Raw genomic sequence first — 25868 nt, forward strand, 5'->3', positions numbered from 1 at the left:
GCAGGAGTGCTCAGTTTCAAACAAAATGCCCTCAAATCATGAACACATCGTGTGATTTCCATGAAATTGTGTACGCACATTCCCACTAGGCCCAGGAAGAAATGCCACTGGAACATTTTCAACTCAGCCTCATGGTGGCGCTATAACTGACCGATTAGTGTTTTTACCTCTAACTTTCACTTTCAATGTTTTATTTTGGCCTTCAGTTCATGTACAGAATGAAACAGTATATACATAAAGATACATTGCTATGACCATAAAAGGTCTATAGGCTGAAGCTAATTAGCTTATTTTGCCTACCCTTACCAACTACAAATAATATATATGACAAACAAAGAAAACTAAAACAAAGAAATAAGTCTAGTGTAGGAATACAGGGAAAAACAAAGAGAAAAAACAGAACCGTTTCTTTTCTTCTTCTTAATATTGTGATACAGTGGTACTGGTTATCAGATCATAATAATAATACATGTATTGTTGTTCATGTATATTACATGATAAATGATATGTAGATGTATGTACAGTACATATACATATAATATATTTATAATGTCACAATATGAAATACAAGATCATAAGACGTGTCTATACTTATTTATCGTCTTGTTTTTAAACATTCTTTTAAACATGGATTGAACTACATGTCCTCTGCACGGATCTGTGTAAAACTTTGTATATGCACACTCCCTAGAGGTCAAGGAAATGTGCATTTTTCACATTTGCTCTTTATAGCGCCACCAGGAGGCCGACATATGTAAAACACATTTTCTAATATTACTCCTTCAGATTTTATCCAAATGTCATGCAAATCGGTACACATGCTCTCCATAGTCATGTGATCAAGGTGGGGTTGTTTGATTTCTCATATTCCATCCTGATTGGCTACGATTGGCTTCTAAAGTTTTCAGGAGTAGCCCGCTTTGTACCTGTTTTGTACAAATCGCCACAACTCCTCAACACAGCGTCCTATTGCGGTGAAACTGTGCACGCATATTCCCACTAGGCTGAGGAAGAAATGCCACTTGACAGTTCTCAAATCATGGTGGAGCTACAACAGGCCAAGTCGCGACACACACACACACACACACACACACACACACACACACACACACACACACACACACACACACACACACACACACACACACACACACACACACACACAAACATGTTTATATTACTCCTAAACATTTTGCCAAACATCACACACACTCCTATCCTCCTGGTGGAGACCTGTGCCCAGGAGGACACTTTTTTCTAGTTGAGAATGTAACTCGGTCCGTTGTGTGACCCAGACAGGCTCTGGTCGTCTGGTGTGACCTCTGACCTGTAGTAGGTGTTAAGCGACATATGCGTGACGTCATTACCATAGCAGCGTACCACCAGAGTATCAAATCACAAATACAACACTGTACAGACGTAGTGGAAAATAGCAGATCTACACGCGCGATGCGATGCGTGGTGAGCTTGCAGATGTGCTATTTTCACTATTGCTGAAGGTTTCCGTTCCATTTCTGTTTTGGACTTACTTATGAGGCTTAGGGCAGTATTATGCGTGTCTTAAGTACCAGGTCTTTTTACTTAACTTAAGACCTGGAGGCGTGATCGATGCCATTTGGCTATTCTGAGTGGCCAAACAGCATTGACCACGCCTCCAGGTCTTAAGTTAAGTCATAAGACCTGGTACTTAAGACACGCATAATACTGCCCTTAAAGTGTAAAAGTGTAAAAGTAGGCCATGCATGGCCTACTTGTGCGCAAGCAGAGCGTGCAAGTACTGCGATCGGCTGGTAATTGAACATAATTCACATTGAGGTCATTTTACTCCTCCGTCACACTTCCCAGCTGGGTGGGGTTTCCCATCCCGATCATGACGTACGAGCACAAGAGCAGAAAGGGTTGGCATGTATGAATATTTCACTGTATGCATATTTATACTGTAGTATAGGCCTACATGTCATGTATGTAAATGACATTGTTTCTGCCCTTTGGAACATTGTCACAGAAAAATACTCAAAACCAACTTCAAAGTCACATGAAAGGACTTAAATGCAGCGAAACCTTTAACCCATTTTGACCTGAGATCAGATTCTAAAAATGTCTTCTACATCCTGACAGTTTTCTGAAAAAGCTATGTTTCTATGTCAGCCGTTCTTCGATTTAAATAAAATAGCAGACCTACAAGCTCGTAGCGCGCCACTCGGTGCCGCGCTATGAGCTTGTAGATCTGCTATTTTTCAATAGCTAAAGCATAACATAATGCTAACACCAAAAGGGGTTCCCGCCCCAAAATGGGTTAAAGGACAAGTCCCAATTAAGGGCCTTATTAGAGCAAAAGCTGATCTTCAAGGACAAAATAAAGATGTCCATCATTTCTTCACACTACATAAAACACAGCCTTATCAAACGACTCCAGTCTTTATCACTAGAGCTAATAAGAGTCTTTATCACTATAGCTAATTAGGACATTCCGGCCAGAAACCCATGGGAGCAAGTGGAACATTATAGCTTTGCACTTAACCCATTTTGGGCGGGAACCCCTTTTGGTGTTGTAAACATTATGTTATAATTTAGCTATTGAAAAATAGCAGCTTGTAGGTCTGTTATTTTTGAAAAATCGTTAAAATGTGGCGAAAATCATTGAATATATATTCAGAGTGAACATTTTTAACTAAAATATTTGCTTCTGGGAGGGTCCCTGGAACTACATATTTTGAGATGGGGGGGTCCGTGGCCCAATAGAGATAATTCTGGGGGTCCTTGACATGAAAAAGGTTGAGCACCACTGACATAGATTAGAAACATGGGTTTTTCAGAAAAATGTTAGGATTTAGAAGCCTTTTTTTTAATCGACCTCAGTCCAAAATGGATTAAGGCTCCAGGGGGGATGCACGCTAATTGCTCTCAGACAGTAAAACAAAAGCAAAAATGAGCCTTGTTTGTTTGCACTGTAGCATCTCTAGTCAAAGTGCTTTTCTCCCATGGAGTGGAATTACAGCAGGTCTGGTGCATGTGGGGTCTTAACCCATTTCGACCTGATTCCAGATTATACAAATGTCTTCTAAATCATGACAGTTTTCACAAAAATGTATGATTTGCGTCACATTTTCACGATTTTTCAAAAATAGCAGACCTACAAGCTCATCCTGACAGTTTTCTGAAAAAGCTATGTTTCTATGTCAGTCGTTCTTCGATTTAAATAAAATAGCAGACCTACAAGCTCGTAGCGCGCCACTCGGTGGCGCGCTATGAGCTTGTAGATCTGCTATTTTTCAATAGCTAAAGCATGACATAATGCTTAAAACACCAACAGGGGTTCCCGCCCAAAATGGGATAAGTGGTCACCTCAAGGGAGGGGTCGGTGGTGGAAAGTAATTAAGAACATTTACGTTAGAAGCATACTGTACGTAAGTGCGTGTATTTCTTTTTTTGGATACTTTAGATTTTCACTCTACTACATTTCTACTTCAATATCGAGGTAGAAAGACAAAAGTACAGTACCATGGATGTATACAGTAACAGTCGCAGCACAATTTACGGTACACCTAATTAGACATACTGTAATCGGGTGTAATTAGAAAAACAATGTGTTAATGATATTGAACAATAATACACTTGAAGAAAAAAGAGAGGAAGGAGCGCATCTGTTTGGCCAGAGTAAAAATCTCCAACAAGGTTCTCTTTGGTACAACTGGGTGACAGAATTGATGCAGAAAAGAGAGTGCCAAGGCACTCTTGTATAGAAACATCAAAAGCCTAATTTGAAGTGGCTAATGGTGCTTTTTAATCTCGCAATGGCCGCTTTAAATGAAAGGCTTTTTATTTTTCTAGAGTGCCTTGCAGTGTTGTTTTCGTCGACTAAAACTAAGACGAAAAATGTTCGTCGACTACCTGTTTTCACTGACGAACACTAAATGGAAACTAAATGAAAACTAAGCTATGATGACTAAAACTAAGACTAAATATATTTACAATTTCGTCAACAAATAAAAACTAGACTAAAATGTTAGGGAGGGAATAGGAGATCCAGTATAAGTCATTTACACTTGGTTGCATGCTGAAAATAGCAGATCTACAAGCTCACAACGCGTCGCGACGCGTTGTGAGCTTGTAGATCTGCTATTTTCAGCAAGCATAAAATCTGTCATTACGACAGCATCAAGGCCCACCAAAATACATTTTAGTCGACTAAATCAACTGTAGATTTAGTCGACTAAAATCTTATGACATTTAGTCGACTAAAACTAGACTAACACAAAAACATTCCAGGTGACTAAAATGTGACTAAAACTAAATTAAAACTATTCAAGACACTATGACTAAAACTAAAATCAAAATTTGCTGCCAAAAACAACACTGGTGCCTTGGTCTCATCTTTTTTTTCAATAATACACTTGACTTCAGCATTCTTTCGAGATGTTCAACCAATTGCTCTATCCACACCTTCCGTCTGAGCTTTCCACTATCTTAATATAAAGTATAAGGGTTGAGCTATAGAGCACCGAAGTCTGACGTCAATATCGGTAGAGGGCGCAAATCCACAGGTTCATGTACTTTTTATTTGCATTGTAATCCCCATAGGGGGGATTTTAAATCGCCTCATATAAGAACTGTGTTTGAAAAATAAACAAATCATCCAGGCCGCTTCACTCATATGGATATGAAGAATCGACCGACTGGGAGAAAACGCTATTGTTACTGCTGCTGAATTAGTTACATTTTCGCTAGAAACAGACTGTATCATATATGAGTGACTGACTGTCACAAACGATACAGAGGAACCTCCCCGACAATAACGCAGAGACAGCTTGTTTATTTTTGGACCACAATGCTTATAGTAGACGGTATTAAGATCACCCCATGTTATTCTCCATAGAGAAATTACTTCAGTGAACCAGGGGAATCAAGGGGATGAGTGAGTGACGTCAGGACTTCGGCACTCTATAACCACTCATGTGCTCTCCTGTGTGTCTACTGCTTGACTAGTGAAGTGAGCACTAACTATAGAAGCTGACCAAAACTGTCTGTGTGTCTGTCTGTCTGTGTGTGTCACGCTGTAACACCACCCGCCCGCCACCAGAGGGAAACTGAAATTTGAACGATACAGAGGTATCTGTGTGTGTGTGTGTGTGTGTGTGTGTGTGTGTGTGTGTGTGTGTGTGTGTGTGTGTGTGTGTGTGTGTGTGTGTGTGTGTGTGTGTGTGTGTGTGTGTGTGTGTGTGTGTGTGTGTGTGTGTGTGTGTGCGCGCGCGCGCGCGCGCGCGCGCGCGCGTGTGTGTGTCAGACTGCCACAACAGCTTCGTTCGCTTCCCGCGTTTACTCGTCTTACTTGTATACATTTAGTATGTATGGTAATACTATTGACGTGGCAAAAATATTGTTTCTGGAAAATGTCCATCACCCAGTACAAATTTGACTGATCAACTTTCACTTGTAGTTGAGGAACATTTGACCGGGAGTATTTATACTTCTTTGACTACTGGAGGTTGAGTACTTTGGTGGTAATCTCAAGGAAGAGGGGCCCTGATATAGTCTATGTACGGATCCTAGAACTGCCACAGAAATGCTGAGTCAGCACTCTCAGACTCTCCTTGGGGGGGGGGGGGGAGTCTGCTAATCTCCCAAAGTAGAAGTCTCTGTCAGAGGTCCAAGCATCTGTCGTTCTGCCTTCCAAACCAGCCCAATTCCCTTGCCCTACATCCACCCCCTTACTGCATATCTCTGATTTGTTCCTCTGCTTTGTGCAGTCTTTTTGTCTCTGGCCCCGACATCATTGGAACTTATTCACCACTAAGGGGTTTTGACACGCTTTGTGTTTGTTCATTTAGTAATGCGATATCACCCGCCAAACCTTTCGCTGGGAAAGTAAAGTGCGCTGCCAGTAAAGGCTCCCGTCCTGTGGATCAGGCTCTGTGGGCATAATGGCCATCTGTGTGCTGTCTGCTCCACAGTAAATGTTTGCAGTCTTTCGTGGCACCGTGAGAATAAACAGAGTCGCTCCGTGCGGCTATTCTTCTTAATTAAGCGGATGGCTGTGCGGCAAACCTGATCTCTGGTCCCCCTGTGTTCTCCAATCTGCAGATTTACAACGAGAAGAAGAGCCAGTTTGAGATCAAGAGGAACAACCCCAAGGACCTGGTGGAGAGGGTGGCGAGGGACATCTCCAAGCTCCTCAACAGCAAAAGGAAAGCCCTGGAGGTAAGAGCAGCACACTGGCACATGCACACGCACGCAGGCACGCACGTGCGTACGATCTAATCTTAACCCTTTGTGTTACCTTTATCATAACGGATACATGGCTCCAGAACTGAACCCTTACGAGAGAGAGAGAGAGAGAGAGAGAGAGGGATTCACTAGTCATATTATTCATGAAGTTATGTATTTTTCATGTGAAGGATTTGGGGTATAATAAGTGAGCTGTATCTTCTGAGAGATATAGTGTGCTGGATGAAGAGGAGGAATACTTCAGGGCTTATCTTTGTAAGGTCTTACATTTCTGAGTGACACAATTATCCCCCCCATTATGTGCAGACAGTCCTGTGATGGGTTACAATTTGTTTCTTGCGCACAGCGGGAGACCTCTCACCCCAAGAGAAGGAACAACAGAGAGAGAGAGAGAGAGAGAGAGAGAGAGAGAGAGAGAGGGAGAGAGAGGGAGAGGGAGAGGGAGAGGGAGAGAGGGTGCGGCAGGAAGCCAGAGTGGAAAATGAGATTGAGAGAAGATGGGAGAGTGGAGAGAGACAGACACGTCTGAGTGGGAAATGAGAAATGAGACTATATGAGAGAAAGTATTCAAAATTGTTTGTAATTCACAAAAGCCGAGGACATTAAGTGGCACTAGTGCAGCGGCCCTACGGGGGTGTGGCTGTCCAGAGCACGTGCCTGTTGGGATAAAGTGGATCGATTGTTGAGCCCAGTTCATATTCATGCAATCGATGGTCATCGGCAGTCATTGACACACATCTGACATAATCAGCATGTACCGTATTAATGTTTGTGTCCACCTGCGATTCTGGACAACCGGGTTTCCACGACTACTGTTGCTGTATAAGGGCATTATTTTGTTTGTTGTTGGTTCTGAACAACCGGCCATCCGACGACTTGACGCCAGGTACCACACTCCCTCTGAGTCCTGGGGTGATACACACACCAAGTTTGAAGTCGAGTGAGGTGCCATGTGTGAAGTAAATCGGATCTGTGGTTGTCCAGAACCACTGATCTGACAGATACTGTGTCTGTCTGTCTTCCTGGGTCCCATTTATGCCCATGTATGGAGACCTCTCCGCCAGTCCTGGTCACTTCCATTTCCATATATGAAGATCCCTGATGTCATTATAGTATATGCCCATAAAGTATATGGGAAAGCCCTGAATATGGGCTTATCAGTCGAATCGGTGTTTCTGGACAAACTTTATGTCCGTATAGCACAGATGGACTTAACACTGGGCACCGCACGCCCTTGGGGCCACTGCGATATGCACTCCCAAGTTTGAAATGGACCGGTCGGTCGGACGGTCCTCGAGAGTTTGCGTATTTCTAGTAGGACTTATAGACCCCATATCGTTGTATTAGCCTGTCCAACAGAGCAGTTAATAAGTGGGTTTCGTTCACTTCAACCTCATACTGAAGCTTGTACATTTTAAATTAACAGATTGTGAAGTTGCTTTCATTTCTATTTACAGCCAAATTAGTTTCTTTTTCGGATTCCTTTTAATCAATTTTGTCCTTTTCATGATATGACAAAACACACACAAACACACACGCACACGCATTATGGGTATGAACAGTGATGCTCATTTTATTCAAACACATTTATTCATGTTTTTCATCATGCAATGCACACACACACACACACACACACACACACACACACACACACACACACACACACACACACTCACACTCACACTCACACACACACACACACATTGTATAGGAGACTGTATTGTAAAGCCCACAGGCTGGGTGAAGGCACTGAGCCGTGTGTGTGTGTGTGTGTGTGTGTGTGTGTGTGTGTGTGTGTGTGTGTGGTTGTGTGTGTGTGTGTGGTTGTGTGCGCGTGCGTGCAGAGGGGAGGGAGGGGAGACGTCCTCTTTCTCTCCGCGTTACGTCTCAATTTATACTCCACTGCACGATGCAACGCGCTGTAAGCTTGAACATTCATGTTCAGTTCTAGTTGACGAGCAACACCATCGTGCGACAGATCAGAAATTAGGTCACTGGTTCTCAACGTCTGGTCCACGGACCACCAGCGGTCCTTACAGGTCCGTAACTCAGAGTATTTGGTTCCATTTGCTCACTCTCTGAGTTGAATAAGGTTCCATTTGTACATTCTCTGAGTTAAAATATTAAGGTTCCATTTTGTAACTTAATACTTTCAGCGCCATTGCCGACAATTAAAGTCAATTGAAGCCTAATTTTGACACTGACGGTTAACGCCATTGGCGACGGCCTACGGCAATTGCGCTTTTATGGCGCGTTCGATTGCTCGAGCCATAATGCTACTCACGTTAGCCGGTTAGCTAGCTGTGTTGTTAGCACAGCACTGGATCGCCCATCTTAAATCGTCGTCGCCATAATAATCCATTCTATCCATTTCTTTCAATCGCCTGTATCTCCTATTCCTTGTCCCAGATGGCATTTTGGTCAAAACAGCGTTTCTTTGACGGCACAGATATGATGATCTGGAGCTCTGCAGAGCTCCGGTCTGGCTTCAGATGGTAAACAAGGCCTGTCCGCTCCTTGTAGTTTCCTAGGTTAAGACATACTGCTCATGGACCGGAAATGGCGGCTTTTCAAAATAAGAGCTCAAATTAAAAAAATGCTGGCGTGAATTAGATCCTAATTTTTCAATAAATGATAGCGGCCTAAGTGTTAAGTTAAATGAGAGATTCCAGTATAGTTTAGTGCAGTGATTCTCAAACCTCTTTAATTTCAAGGACCCTAGTTTGATTTGAAACTAGGGTCTGTTAACTGAGAGAGAGAGACGAAGCAGGGTCCTCGACTACACACAGTATGGATGGCGCCCTTGACTACATACAGTATATGGATGGTGCCCTTGACTACATACAGTATATGGATGGTGCCCTTGCACTAGCCTGGCTAATAAGCCAGACCGAATCAGCCGTTGGTAAAAAAGAAATTGCCTGCCGGCGGATTACGGTCTGGAGAGGCTCAATTGTACGCCCATTTCCTACACCAGAGAACTGGTGTGGCCAATCGGGGACACGGTATGCAATATGGGAGGGATTTGGTACAGTGACGTTCAATGCTTGAGACCTTTGACTGACAGTAGCTCTGACCAATTGTGTCAAAGAGAAAATGTTTGAACCCGCCCCCCCGGGAAACAAGATCCATACACAGCATCTCCAGACTCAAATACCACACGACTGATTTGAGTCTGGCTTATTAGCCAGGCTACCCTTGCACAACATGTGAGTCACTGTTTGACTGTCCACAGCTCCCATCCACTCCCTTTCTATAGAATAGATTGTTTCACATGCATTTATCTCCGCTCTGTCTGGTTTGACATTATGGGATTTTCGATGGAGAACAAAAGCTTTTTTGGGCGAATGCCCAGCGAATGGCACTGTAATTATCAATGATCAGGGGATCAATCATAGTGGACATAAATATTCTGTGACTACTTCAAAGCTAAGGACAAACGGAACAATTGCTAGGACTGGGTGAATTAAATAATTATGTACTCTTGGCATTGACATCGGCTATTCGAAAATTACAATATTTTTTAAACAAATCTTCGCAGCCAAATACTTTTACTTTGGCGCTCCTTGACATGAAAAATGGAATGGAATGGCTCTTTGAAAATAGAAAGAAGGGAAAAACAAGGAATAAAAAAGACATCATTTCTACCAGCTTGCGGCAAGCTAAACCCTTTACTAGGTTTGTAATAAAAAACTGCAGTGTTAAATAACATATGCAACTCATTTGAACCCTATTTCAGAGACACAGAAAATTTCATTCATTTGTATGTTTCAACTTGACAAGTAAATGTGTTTGGCAACGATATGGCGTCCTGGTCTTTTTTAGCGTTGTTTAATTAACCCATTTTGGGCGGGAACCCATTTTGGTGTTTTAAAGCATTGTTATACTTTAGCTATTGAAAAATAGCAGATCTACAAGCTTACAAACTTGTAGGTCTGCTATTTTAGAAAAATCGTGAAAATGTGCCTGAAATCTTTGAATATATATTGTTACAGAGCGAGTTTTTAACTCAAATCTTTGCTACTGGGAGGGTCCCTGGAACAACATATTTTCAGATGGGGGTCGGCGGCCAATTACATATAATTGTTGGGGTCCTTGACATGAAATATTGAGCACCACTGATACAGAAACATAAGGTTTTTCAGAAAACTGTCAGGATTTTGAAGACATTTTTTTAATTTCGACGTCAGGCCTAAATGGTTTAATTAAAGCCACATCCCTTTTGATTTGGGGGTAGGGTGTCGGACTAATGCGGAAACACTGCCACGACGGTGACGCCGCCGCCGCTGGAAAAATGCACTCGGCCTCTCTCCGGGACCGCAACGACATAGTGGAAAGAAATAAAGCATTAAAAACAGATAGAAAGTTCATTATGTCAACCCGGAATACAAGCCCCATAAAAAAAGCATGTTGCAAGTTAATGTGTAATATTTAGCTTAACCCATTTTAACCTGAGAAATGTGTTTGAAAATGACAGTTTTCTGAAAAAGCTATGTTTCTATGTAAGTCGTTCTTCGATTTTTCAAAAATAGCAGACCTACAAGCTCGTAGCGCGCCACTCGGTGGCGCGCTATGAGCTTGTAGATCTGCTATTTTTCAATAGCTAAAGCATAACGTAATGCTAACACCAAAAGGGGTTCCCGCCCAAAATGGATTAAGTTATGAATTCCTCCAACTAAGACCATTGGCCATCTGTGAAAAAATAAATAAAAATGAAACAATTCAGCTGCACTTAATATTCATGCTCTGTTAACTCCCACAGAGAGTCGAAGGCAAAATAACGTTTTTTTAATGCGGTCCGTCGATAAGGCGGTAGACTCAGGCTCAATACTTGCACAATGTTGACCATGCTTTTATAATGCCAGCCTATTTCTACCCCCTGTAATGTTTATCTATATTCACAAATGTCTGCTCGCACATTTAGAAAGTCTAAATCCAACTAATCTGTGTGTGTGTGTGTGTGTGTGTGTGTGTGTGTGTGTGTGTGTGTGTGTGTGTGTGTGTGTGTGTGTGCGGGTGCGCGTGCGCCACAAATAAGAAATGTTTCTCACAACAACCTATTTAAATCCTCCCTCAGGAGGCTTCTGTATTATTGTTTATAATACTGATGAACAAATGCAAATTGACTGAACACTCGGTCGCTAATACACCACGGATGGAAAATGTTCCTCACAGTAGAATGGACATAGTTGCTGAGGCCCTTAACCCATTCAGGCCTGACGTCGAAATTAAAAAAAAAAAGTTTTCTAAATCATGACAATTTTCGGAAAGATTTGAGGCACATTTTAACGATTTTTCAAAAATAGCAGACCTACAAGTTCATAGCGCGCCACTAGGTGGCGCGCTATGAGCTTGTAGATCTGCTATTTTTCAATAGCTAAATTATAACATAATGTTTAAAACACCAAAAGGGGTTCCCGCCCCAAAATGGGTTAATGGTTAATGTGGTTAAACGCTAACGTGACATGGATGCGTTCCAGGTCTCAATGGATTAATGGCGCCCACGACTCAGAATGGTTGTAAATGAATGATTGTTGTAATTACATTTCGCATTCAGGGGTAAAAAAAAAAGAAGAAAAGTAGGAGAAAGGGAAAACAGAATGAGGCAGCTGAGCGTATATACTGGATTTGTTTTGCCTGTTCACGAGTTGCATTAATAGCGTCACAGCGTGGCTGATAAACATGGTCTTTCTATAGCGCTCAGGGAACAATTTGTTGCGTGGCAACATTATGGGGAGACTGGGAGTTGGAAGAGCGATGCATGATTCAGATTTCACACAGCTTTGTTCACACTCGCTGTAGCTGCGGGCGCTTTCTCACCCCACACATGAGCTGACTGATGTGCCTAATGCCTCCATGTACGCTGGTGTCCTTGTGCCAAAAAAACAGCTGATCTACAAGCTCATGTGTAACTTTGTGTGCTTCTAGATTGGCTATTTTTGCTGGAGGAAACCCATGGCGTACGATTACTATTATCATTATTATTAATAATAATAATAATAATAATACAATTTATATAGCGCTTTTTTGAGTACACAAAGTCGCTTTGCATGCAAAACAAAAACAAAATAAAAACAACTTTATTAGGACAAATATAAATAAATAAGGGGGATTAGAAGCACCGACAACGTGTTTTATCCAATTAATTGGCAAAACACGAAGATATGAATGGTAATATTAATTATTTGACGGCTAAGTCCCCCCCAGTGACGTTATCTGCTAAGTACGAACATGTTCGTACCTAATAAATAATATAAAGCTTTACACTAAATATGAAACGGTTTAGCCGAAAATCACCTTTTAACATTGGCTCGGTTGTTAGGCAACGTCTCCGTCACCCCCAGCACCAGGATTTATGCACACGGCCCCCATAGAGCTCCAGTGCGAGTGCTGTCCGCGGTTATGATGATCCATCCGAGGTTCGGATGTGATTTGTGATTTTCTATCGCATCGCTCCCGACATGTTAACGTTTCTGGTGCAAGGTAAACGGCGTGAGCTAATGCTAATATTAGCCGATCTTTACAATGGCGGTCTCCATGGCGGTAAAGCGGAAATTAAACTACCTAAATATACCGAAAAAGCCCTGGCAGGGTTTAACTACCTTCTGCCGCCACCAGGTGTTAGACAAAGAGTTAACATTAACCCATTTAGGCCTGACGTCGAAATAAAAAAATAGTTCGCTCTGAAAGAATATATACCTATTCAAAGATTCGTGCCGCATTTTTAAGATTTTTCAAAAATAGCAGACCTACAAGGATAATGTAAAAATAAATAATGGTACCATTTCTTTACCGTAGACCTATACCTTGAAACATGCTCTGATGAAGGCTGCATAGCCGAAACGCGTAAGCGTTCCTTTTTGGTGTGTGCCAATAAAGAAATGGAAATGTGAGTACTTTGTCCACCGCTTGTTTAATTTTTGGATGTGCTACCTTTTTGGAATTATTTTAATTCCTGTTTTTTGATGTATACTGGATTTGGGTCTGGCACTCCACTGAAAACCATTGCTGATGCGCAACCTCTTTTTCTCATTTACCTTGAAACATGTATTGTCGTTGTACACTGATGATTAGGAACTTAAAGTATGCATGCGGCCCACCCATCTGACCACTGAACACGGCAGCCGTCCGCAAACTACTTTGTAGATTTTCAATTTTGGACCTGATTCAGAAAAGGCTGGGAATAAACTCTGAGCTACATAATATAGCACTGCACACGTATGCACTTCCAAAGTCCCGAGAGGGAGGAACTGGTAACCCCCCATTGTTTTCTCGAAATAATGGCGATATGTGTAAGAAATAATTAAAGATTTAGCAGGCTGTCAGCTTGTCGAAGTACAAAACGGAGTGCAGGCTTTACTTTACCTTCCCTCTAAAATCACCACTCCGGTGTTTATTCTTCTCGTTTCCCCGCTTGCCTTTAATCTCCTCGGCTCGCCGTCTCTATACCCATGTCATGCTTTTCCTTCTCTTGCCTGCGGCTTCAGCCATCTTCTCAAACAATGATCTGATTCGGCTGCCAGTGCCAAAATTAAAATGTAACACACACACGCGACACGAACCGGAGGGACTGTCGGGGTTACTCTGACAGACCCAGCATGTTGCCGCGGGCCGTTTTGGGATCAATTTCAATGTTCTCTGAAGCTGGTGTTAAAAAAATGTGCTGTATTAAAAAAAAAGAAGAAGAAAAATCCTTTATTTAACATTTCCCCTATGCTAGTTGTCAGTGCGAGCTGGGCGACTGGTTCAGCTGGTGCAGGACATACACAGGCTCTGTACACTACTGATTTTAAGTGGGTCGATTAGCAGCCAACGATGAACACATGACATCTTGTATTTGTAAACACAGAGCATTGGTTCTCACTTCTCAACCTGTGGGTCGGGACCCTCAGGGGGTCTTTTTAACCCATTTTGGGGCGGGAACCCCTTTTGGTGTTTTAAACATTATGTTATAATTTAGCAGAGCTATTGAAAAATAGCAGATCTACAAGCTCATAGCGCGCCACCGAGTGGCGCGCTACGTGCTTGTAGGTCTGCTATTTTTGAAAAATCATGAACATGTGGTGCAAAGCTTTGAATATATACTCTTTCAGAGCGAACGATTTTAACTCAAATCTTTGCTTCTGGGAGGTGGTCCCTGAAACAACACATTTTCAGATGGGGGTCAGCGGCCAATTTCATATATTTTGGGGGTCCTTGACATGCAATATTGAGAACCACTGATGTAAAAAAATGTACGTCAAATGGGTTAATACCTCAGGCTGGGGGAGGGGTGGCACCTGTCAGTGGGGAGTGTTTGGCGGGAGGAGTAGGGTGGTAGGTTCCACGTCGTCCCGGTGGGGGCTCCTCACCGGCAGCGTGAGGCCAGTAGGATACGACAGCAGTGACGACACACAGCAATGTGTGTGGGGAGAAAAAGGAGTAAAATTAAAAGAAATACAAATAAATAAACGATAATACATTTATACCAAGTGGGCCCACAGCCTGCTAGTGTATCATTTTCTAACAAATAATAATTACACTTTTAGTGATATGTCGGTCTATATAAAGTGGTGTCAGGTGAGGTGACGGAGGACATTCATCTCTCTCTGTGTGTGTCTGGATGCTTTTAGGAACAGTGGGCTGTAATGAGGTCTATCTGCAACATGTGGAGCTCTGCAGTCCAACGCATGCATCACTCCTCCTTCCCTGCGTCAGCCATCTGTTTTAATGAGTTCTACATGCCAGGGAGAGGCTATCCTGAGTGGATCTACGCAGATGAAGAATTAATTTAGTTGTGTTGTGTGACAGGCGAATGTAATCCTCTATGACAGTGGTGCTCAGTGGGTGGGGTTCCATATAGCATCACATTGGTTTAAACCTAATATATATACCTATATATATATATATATGAAAATAGCTCCCAACGCAGTCTTGAAAGAAATGTGGGCACATTTTGGAATATGTCTGAAACATTTTACGTCACAAAATGTGTGTGTGTGTGGGGGGGGGGGAGATCCCTGGCACAGAAATACTTTCTGACGAGGGTCCACAGAAATACTTCCTGACGAGGGTCCACAGAAATACTTCCTGACGAGGGTCCACAGAGGGTCCACAGAAATACTTCCTGACGAGGGTCCACAGAAATACTTCCTGACGAGGGTCCACAGAAATACTTCCTGACAAGGGTCCACGGCCAAATGCATCATTAACTTCAGGGGTCTGGTGTGAGAACCACTGCCGAGACATTGGGCCATGTGATATCAGCAGAAAGGTTGAGAGAGGCGTCGGTGAGGCCGCGCATGACCAGCCGCGTTGTGTTTGAGACAGTTTAAAGAGTGTGTGTGTGTGTGTGTGTGTGTGTGTGTGTGTGTGTGTGTGTGTGTGTGCGTGCATGCGTGGCCGTACACGCTTCTTTGTAGATACATTGTATCTGTGTGTGTGTGTGTATGTGTGCATGTGTGTGAAGTGTGGTTATCAGAGCAGCAGGCATGCGTCTGAGCAAGTCTCACTGACAGGCAGTTCTTAGCCTCGATGCAACCCAAGAGGAACAGAGAACAGAGTGCTTGTGTAGCCTGTCATGTCTTAACCCATTTTGGGCGGGATCCCCTTTTGGTGTTAGCATTATGTTATGCTTTAGCTATTGAAAAATAGCAGATCTACAAGCTCATAGCGCGCCACCGAGTGGCGCGCTACGAGCTTGTAGGTCTGCTATTTTTGAAAAATCGAAGAACGACTGACATACTGTAGAAACATAGCTTTTTCAGAAAACTGTCAGGACTTAGAAGACATTTTTAGAATCTGATCTCAGGTCAAAATGTCTTAAAAAGCGCATCGCGATGGACCTCTCCAATTTCATCAGAGAACCCCTCTGCTCGAATTCTTCCGGTACAGTCTGACTTTGAGTTGCCCTGCCACATATGTAACTACATAGTTACCCCCCCCCCCCAATGCACACACACACACACACACACACACACACACACACACACACACACACACACACACACACGCACACACACACACATATACGTCGTACACACACAGGCGGTCAATCAAAAGGCAGGCAGAAGAGGCTTGTCAGTCAGTAGTCAGTCGGGGGGAGGGAGGGAGGGAGGGATGGAGGGAAGGATAGGGGGAGGTATTGGGGTCCGCTCAGGCTTCAGACAAGACATCACGTTACGCTACCGTCAGCCCCCCCCCCCCCCCCCCACCCCTTTGCAGAAAAAAAAGGAGAGAAAAAAAAAGAGAGCTGGTTTGTCAAAGCTGTTAAGTTAGGATTTCACAGAGGGGACTGCGGGAATAGAGAGGGGACTAAGGTTGGTCTAATCCAATTACACACACGTCTATACTGTTCCAATAGCACTTCCAGCTGGGAGAATGGCTGCCTCTGGGCTGTGGTGGATGGATAGCAGGTGGAAAGCTTGTATCTCCATATTTCAACTTTGTACGTGTTTTCTTCGTTGTAGATTAATGCCCAACTTCATCATAGAAGAGTGTCGAACTCGCAGAAAGTGACAATAGCCGCACTTTACAAGCTCACAATGCGACGTGTTTGTGAGCTAGTTGGGCTGTTTTCATTTTCTGAAACGCTTTGTTTCCGTTTCCTGAGACGTAACGGGGTTTTGTCATACGAGGCTTCCCACACAACTCTCTCACACACACACACACACACACACACACACACACACACACACACACACACACACACACACACAACCACGACCCAGCTGATTGAACTGTGTGCACGGCTTCACTGTGGTCCTAATAATCCCATTCCAGAGAGGCGGAGGTGGAGGAACGACGGTCGCTGTTTTGACCTCGCTCCTGCTGTCCAGATCAGTGCTTCCTGACCTCTTTGAACGTGCAAACCCGGCCTTACTTATTTTTTATAATATTAACCCATTTTGACATGAGATCAGATTCTAAAAATGTCTTCTACATCCTGACAGTTTTCTGAAAAAGCTATGTTTCTATGTCAGTCGTTCTTTGAATTTTTCAAAAATAGCAGACCTACAAGCTTGGTGATCTGCTATTTTTCAATAGCTAAAGCATAACATAATTCTAACACCCAAAATGGGTTAACCCATTGGGTTAACCCAAATGGGTTAATTAAAGACAAATTGTAGAAAACAGAAAATAAAGGCACCCATACAGTATAAACTCCAGATGACTCATGCTTGCGTCACAGCAGAACGCTGGTCCTGCGTGACTAACCACGCACACTAAATAAAGAATGGAGTCAGAGAGGGTTGTTTCAATCAGAGAGAGTACACATATGGAATGTTGTTTTAAATCAGAGAGGGTACACATATGTTGTTTTAAATCAGAGAGGGTACAAATGGAATGGAATGGACGCGGTATAACAAACCAAAGATATGTTACATTCGGCAAGATTTGCCCCGCCTACTAGTGAACTGGAGCGGAGTGAAAGAGTACCTGCCTATAGAGTGTCGCAGCCCCGCCCCCTCGAGAGACCCGGAAAATAAATCCCCGTTCATTTTCCTCATAGACCTTTCAGAAAGTATTTATTTAAAGACGTTTACGCCGCGGACAAAGCCAACTCTTGTCGTGACAAATCATGACAATAAACACAATGTTTTGGGCCAAACAAATTATTAGTAAGTGTTGTCATGATTTGTCACGACTCGAGTTGGCTTCGTACGACGCTTAAAAGGTCTTTAAATAAATACTTTTTGAAATGTCTATGGGAAAAATGCATTGTGATTCATTTCCTGGGCCTGGCGTCGTCATGAAAGGGGGCGGGACTGCGACGCTCTATACCCCTACTACTACTACTAGGGACGTCTGGGAAAAATGCGAGGCCCTGTGTGAACATTAATTAATTAATTAATTCATGTTTATTTTGTCCTTCAATTTGCAAGTATTAACTGAGAGAGAGAGAGAGAGAGAGAGAGAGAGAGAGAGAGGCAGTTCCCACTTCAGAAGAAGAGAGAATTGACAAATATATAAAGCACTCTCAAGCAGCAGCTTTCCTTGAAGCAAATTGCAATAATGTCTTGATAATCCTGTCTAGATCAGTTTTAAAGCGGGGCCCTGTGGCTGATTGGGGGCGCGGTTGGATCGATGATTTTTGTAATGAATTTATCAAATGAAACTCTCAGCGAGGCTTTGAACTCTTCTTTTTTTCTTTACGACTCGACTTTGTGTCTTTCAAGAATTTCCCCCTCGAGTTTCAACTTCCAACACGAAACAGACTTGCTTTGCTTCTTTTTTTCTCTCCCCACTGTCTCCACCTCCTCCCACGACGGTTCAATGCCCCCCTCCCTCCACCCCTCCCACAGAGACTGAGGTGGGCGGGGATAAGAGGTGAGGAGCTCAGGGGGCTTGGGTGTGGACATTTTTGGTATTGCAGCTGAAATGTCTTGGAAGAGTATCCTCAGAGAGGATGGAAATGAATGATTTGAGTGGTTGTTTAGGCTTCAGTGGGTATAGAGAGGTATTAAAGGGAAACATTTATGTAATACATTTGATTTTAAATTCATGGTGGAGCCCCTTTAAGTAAATGTACTTAGTTAGGAGTACACAGGCGAGCGGGAGAGATAGAGAGAGAGAGAGAGACCAGACGTCATTGTGAACGGCGGTTGCACAGCGGCAGGCTGACAGTTTGACAGACAGAGTGGAATGAGAAACCCGAGCAAGTATTGAGATCTCACATTAGTGGAGCTCAGCGCGGGTGTGTCCGTCCGCGCTCGTTACAGTCATTCCTTTTGTCGTCACTTGTCTATCCCTGGCTTTACAGCACGAGGAATTGTACCTCCCCACCCCCGTACCTCCCCACCCCCGTACCTCCCCCACCCCTGGCACCCCTAGGACAAGAGGAACTGAGTCTCTGCTGCAAACTGCTGTAACAGCAGTTTGCGAGATGCAAATATGCAACATTATAGTTCTGGGGTGTAGCGTCGAATGCAATTGGTAATTTGGTATGCTAACTGTATTGGAGTTGAGTGGCTACTAAGTGTGTATTTTGTCCAAAACAGTCATCCAACATTTACCACACAACAGTACTACTAGTGCAAAAAAATAAAACCACATATTTTTATACAAATGGAAGTGTACACTACACTACTTGCTTTTCCCTTTTTACCTCACTGAACCGTGAACGTGATCGAATCATTGAATCGGATCATTGCCGTGAGCGTGAATCGAATCGCTCACTCACTGAAATGATCCGTTTTGCCCATCACTACTGCTGTTGTCCCCACCAGAGCAAAAGTTCAACTGAGAATTTATAGAGAACAGGATGATAGCCCAGCCAACTGGGATTAGGGTGTGGCCGAGGACACCCAATCAGGAAGGAGGGGCAGGTCCGAGCAGGGACCTGTCAATCAAGTCTGCATTCAATCATTCACGTATCACTGCCAGCCATCAGTCTCTCTCACTCTCCAACATACTCCATGCAATACCTTACATGAAACACAGATGGAACACAAATTATAATACATGCCATCAACATAAAACCAACATTTCCACACTATTACAATAGGCCTATCTCACAGCCCGCTTTTCACGCCCACTTCCGGTAAATAGTGGTGTCTTTAACATTAGCATTTACACGTTTTTTTCTCTGGAGAATCTAAGTACATTTTCTAATGTAAAAATGTGACAGACCAATATTATTATGAAGCAAACAAGATGGTAAATCAGCTCGAACAGATAGAACAAACCTTACCATGAGAAAACAAAAGTTGTAGACTTCTTAAATTACCTCTGTTAACATGTAGCGTCTATGGAGTGACGTCACGCTATCACCACTAACCCCAAAAGGGGGCGTATTAAGGGGGGCGGGGAAATTCTGTGAGATAGGCTTATTATCCCCAGACTAACCAATGCAATTACCACCACAATAATAACAAAAATGTAAGAAGGACTGTGGTCCGTAACACCCATATGCACACACCGCAGCGGAGCGGAGCGCCTGATAACACTAACTGGAGAGCAGGACAGATGCACAACGGAGACAGCGTTTGTTTCACCTTGACAAATATGACTATGTCCTCATTTCTTGTTTTTACCTGCTGTAACATGAATAGCCCAATTTGGGAACTGCAAATGACCTTGACCTTGATAACCGGCAAATCACAGCACATTCTTTTGCCTAATTATTCAGAAAACCCCAGACCACAGAAAATCCACTGGATTTTCAAAGTTCTGTTTTTTTGGGGTGTAATTGAGGTCAGAAAAAAATGCATGTGACCAGACCTTTAAGCATCAAGACCAAACATTATTTATTTGAAAAACTATCCTATTCCACTAGACCTCTTGTCGCTCATAAGTAGTATAGGGACTATATAGTCAAACCATTTCCCCCGTTCAAAAATATCTCTCTTCATCCTCAAGTTAGCGGTCATCCTCTCCATGTCAAAAATCTCAGACACTATTTTAAGCCAGTCCTCCACAGATGGAGATTCTGTCTGTAGGCATTTAACAAGTAATGGCTCCCCCCCCCCCCCCCCCCCCCCTGCAGCCATGAATATTTTCATAAGATACGTATCACTTCTGGTAATTTCATCTGGTAAATCTCCCAGATACAGCAATAAACAGGACCTTGATATTGGTATACCCAGAATCTCCAAGACATCATTGTGTTTCCGTGCCCCCGCCCCCTCCAACGATCTCGTCATGTGTATTCAACATAATTCATTCTGTGTTACTCGTTATCTGGCTGCAACTGTATGTGGGGTGCAGTGTTGCAACGCAACACATTGTGAGCTTGTAGATCTGTTATTTTTGGCGAATGTTCCCCCCCAAAATAGGCATGACGGAGGTTAACCCATTTAAGCCTGACGTCCAAAAAAAAAAAACGTTCGCTCTGAAAGAATATATATTCATTTATTTATTGTGCCGCATTTTTACGATTTTTTCAAAAATAGCAGACCTACAAGTTCATAGCGCCCCATTTTGACCTGAGATCAGATGTCTTCTACATCCTGATAGTTTTCTGAAAAAGCTATGCTTCTATGTCAGTCGTTCTTCGATTTAAAAAAAATAGCAGACCTACAAGCTCATAGTGCGCCACTCTGTGGCGCGCTATGAGCTTGTAGATCTGCTATTTTTCAATAGCTAAAGTATAACATAATGCTTAGTTAAAACGCCAAAAGGGGTTCCCGCCCAAAAATGGGTTAAAATGGTTAAGTGGTTTAGAAAACGTACCCCCCCCCCCCCCCCTCTGTTTTCTTGAATAAATCAAACCCATGGCTTCATATAAGTCTAGATTGGGGGAAGGCAGGTTCCATTCCAGGGGCTGATAGAGATGGTGTGTGACTCATCGTCGGTCATGCTGATCGTTATTGCGAGGGAGATCGCAGGAGTTGGGACTGGACAGTGTGCTCAGCAGAAGTGCGCTTGACAGAATGAATCAGTCAGCCCTGTGCGGCGTCAACGCATTGCCTCCCTTCTTTCCCCCCGACCGCGGAAAACCAAGACGACACGGGCAAGGGGGGGCAAAGGGACGGGGCGGGGTGGGGAGGGGAGGGGAAGGGTGAGGGGGGAGGCGCGGGGGCCTCTTCGAGTCATCTGTCATCGTGTTACCGCCATTCATAATTCAGTGAGACACTGCAGGCTCCTCTCGGACGACACGCACGCCGCCCACATTACCATGCACGCTTGGAGGGAGGGTGAGTGCGATCATGAGCGCATATGCGCAGGTGTGAACATTTGGGATGTAGTCACCTGTGAATGTTCTGCACCTGTCCACGTCCATGTGTAACCAGCCGCGGTGCAGTGCACGCAGGCGTACATAGACACTGTACACGAGCCGCGGTGCAGTGCACGCAGGCGTACATAGACACTGTACACGCAGACACGCAAAGCTGTGGTGGACAAAGTAATCAACCCCAGCTGTGCTTCAGTGCTTGAGTCCAGTGGTGGAAAAAGTACTCGTATTTAAGTACCAATACTGCATTGTACAACTAAGCTCCATTACAAGTAAAAGTCTGGAATTCAAAATGTACTTGAGTAAAAGTACAAAATGTTGGCATCAAAATGTACTTAAAAGTACCAAAAGTAGAATGTAGGCCTACTCACTATGCAGAATGTGCCATTTCAAGTTTGCAAATGTATGTAAATAATTTTAAAATGGCTATTGAAAATAGCCCATCTACTTGTAGATGGGCTATTTTCAAATGGCTGAAATGTATATAGGGCTAAAGTGTTTAATGTATGTTTTGTGATAATAATCAAAGTAACTAGTAACTAAAGTTTACAAATAAATGTAGTGGAGTAAGAGTAAAATATTTGCCCCTGAGATATAGTGGAATAGTAAAGTTAAAATACTGTAAATTGGAAATACTCAAGCAAAGTACAAATACCTCCAAAATTGTACTTAAGTAGAGTACTTAAGATAATGTACTTAGTTACTTTACACCACTGCTTGAGTCAGAACACTCCTGGAGTCCTGGTCAAGTATTACTCAACTGTGAAAGTTGCTTTGTCAAATTTGTACTAACAAAACAACATACATTTGTACTGTAATGTCAGACCTGAGACCAACCAGCTTTGGTTTGCCCAAACGTTGTGTCTCATACCATGCCAGTGTTTATTTAAAACAAATGACAACAACAAACCACAACAACATTTTGCTGATGTGTTCTTTTTTTTTGCGTTTTTGTGCCAATGCAATACGTGGGCTCTCCGCGGCTCTCCTTGGAGAGAGCGTGTTTGACTTTGTCTTCATCCCAGCAAGATCTCAGACGCCTCAGCGGCTGACTTTTAATTGAACAGGCACCCAGCACAAATAACCAATTTAAAACAGCTAAATTTAGACCTCCAGTCTCCTTTAAAGGGCCACCACAAGCGCTCCGAAAATATGGCTCGCACAACCGTGGATGCTCTGTGTTTGTGCAAAGGCATGCTGTTGGAATGGACCTGGGCGATGGTATGCATTAGCGTAGGTGAGTTGGATGTCTGGTGACAGCTCCGTTATCTGGCTACATGAGTATTGCTTTGTCCTACGACTGGTGATCAGTGTTGCCACGATGGAAACAAGTCCCCCAGGCCTTTGTGTTATCCTTTTAGACCAAATATCCGTGCTGTTTAAATGTTTTTGACTAATAACCACACGCACGCACGCACACACGCACGCACGCACGCACGCACGCACACACACACACACACACACACACACACACACACACACACACACACACACACACATCCGTGTGAATGCGATCAATGAGAATGTTTCCATCTCCAAGAGTAGCTTCCTGACTGTTACCCGAGTCATGTGAAACACTGGTATTCACCTGAACAGACGCATCTGTCATGGAAAACAGCAGCACAGTGACAGCAGCTGGAGAGCCCTGCACAATGAATGTCAGCACCGCCAGCGAAACCATTATGTCTCTCCTGTTGGCGTTTAGTGATAATAAATGAGGCCGCCACCTCTCTGTCTTACAGAGGGGTTTGGGGGGGGGGGGTTCCCTGCAGCTTCGCCCCCCCTCACACCTAATTTACAGTATGGTGCCAGCAACATATCACGCCGCAGACTCTTTTTGATGCTAACTGCTCTCTGGGGATGTTATGAATAATTTGCATCAAAGTAGTAGTGTATTGTTATGTGATTGTGCAATTGCAATGATAATCACGGTGGCTAAGTGCTAAACAGCTACTCGGGGACCGTGATGCAAGTTGGGAACAAATCAACGGGTTGGAGTACCCAGTGCTTGATTACAATCAATGTGTTCTTTATAATGAATAATGATGCAAGTCTGGAACCATGCGAGTTGGGAATGCATCATGATTCATGCGGCAACTGTTTATGAAGTAGGAGCTCTAATAATCCGTACTGCAAGTGTAGTCGTGGTCGTAGTAGTAGGTCCTGTAGCAGCCCATCTTTATGTTGTCACGGCCTTGTACCTTAACCCATTTAGACCTGAGAAAAGATTCTACAAAATGTCTTCAAAATCATGACAGTTTTCTGAAAATGTTTCTATGTCAGTGGTTCTTTGATTTTTCAAAAATAGCAGACCTACAAGCTCGTAGCGCGCCACTCGGTGGCGCGCTATGAGCTTGTAGGTCTGCTATTTTTCAATAGCTAAAGCATAACACAACACTAACACCAAAACGGGTTCCCGCCCCGAAATGGGTATAATTGCGCATGATTTAGACTTTAATTGCGTGCCAGTCTTGCACACCGACCGAACATAACGGATCCACAAGCTCAGAACGTGCCGCGCCATCTTGTGTAGATCAGCTATTTCATGTGCGAGACGTGGCGTCGACCAAGTCTAAATCTTGCGGGGTTAGTTCAGCATGCTGCTCCCCTGAGGCATGGCGTGTGCACTGCTCACAGTTCTCAGTAATGGCGGCTAGCCCTTGGCAAGGCTTGTGTTCATTTAGGGAACTTAATGAATTACAAGGCCCTCGTAATGAGCTCTGCAGAGCAGTGCTGTGGGGAGGTCAGATGGTTTGAATAACTAATGAAGCTCCAGTCACCACCAGTCACAGCTTAAACATGCATGCACTCTGCCGTGCTGTTTGAGCGCATTTTGAGTATGGCGTTGCCAATTTACAGAACACTACAGACTGTAGCCAATGACAACATAGCACATAGCCAATGACAGAAGAATAGCCCATAGCCAATGACAGCGTACCCCATTGCCAACGCATTTGCACACCTGTGCTGTCACTCGGGGTGATCTGTATACGCAACTCCTGCTGGACTTCTTAACATTCAGCACTGCGACTTGTTTGCCTGCAGCTCGATGGTGGTTGATGTGACTGATGGAACTTATATTTTGAAATCTGAATGTTTATGTACACGTTTACAATGTAAATGTAGCGATCGCGTAAAACAGGCGGAAGGTAATCCATGGCTAATATTATCAGGACGTTGTAATATGACGTAACGGGGCTACCTGTCACGTCAAATAGTGCTGAATATGTTGTCCCAAGCCGTCATTATAGTCCTACTTTAAAGTCAGAATATGACAGAGCAACACATTTACCCCAAAAAGAAGAGAAACTAAGAAAGTAATTTAGTTTTCTATCTCCTGCGGGCCTTTGGAGAGGCAGTTATTATAACTCTAGGTCCCATCAGGGGAAGAGCAGGAGAAGTAGGCCGAGTTCTCCTTGGGCAAAAATAGCAGATAACTTCACAACTCACTTTGCACGCTGATTGGCAAAATGAAATCAAATTCCTATCAAATTTTCTCCGCGAGATTTCATCAAGTTTCTCATGGAAACACAGTCAGAGGTCATCTTTCTGGAGTGGTTATCAGGGCCTGTGCTATTTCTCCTAACCCATTTTGGGCGGGAACCCCTTTTGGTGTTTTAAGCATTAGGCCTGTGTTATACTTTAGCTATTGAAAAATAGCAGATCTACAAGCTCATAGGGCGCCACCGAGTGGCGCGCTACGAGCTTGTAGGTCTGCTATTTTTGAAAAATCGTGAAAATGTACCTCAAATCTTTCAGAGTTTCAGTTTTTAACTCAAATCTTTGCTTCTGGAGAGGTCCCCTGGAACAACATATTTTCAGATGGGGGTCGGCGGCATATTACATATCATTTTTGGGGTCCTTGACATGAAATATTGAGAACCACTGATATAGAAACATGAGGTTTTTCAGAAAAAAAAGGCATTTTAAAAAGACATTTTTTAAACTTCGACGTCAGGCCTAAATGGTATAACTGGTGCTTTTCTTG

General features: G+C 43.4%; 1 protein-coding gene across 1 annotated transcript in view; it reads left to right on the forward strand.

The window, feature by feature from the left end:
- cacna2d2a (calcium channel, voltage-dependent, alpha 2/delta subunit 2a) overlaps window positions 1-25868 on the forward strand; it is a gene marked incomplete at its 5' end in the record, with an annotated part of 334563 nt that overhangs the window by 42591 nt on the left and 266104 nt on the right. Inside the window, one exon of the mRNA XM_079510575.1 lies at window positions 6082-6198. Within this exon, the coding sequence (XP_079366701.1) occupies window positions 6082-6198 (117 nt within the window). The remainder of the gene's footprint in view (window positions 1-6081; window positions 6199-25868) is intronic.

Source organism: Electrona antarctica (assembly GCF_951216825.1).
Source record: "Electrona antarctica genome assembly, chromosome: 9".
Classification (NCBI taxonomy): domain Eukaryota; kingdom Metazoa; phylum Chordata; class Actinopteri; order Myctophiformes; family Myctophidae; genus Electrona; species Electrona antarctica.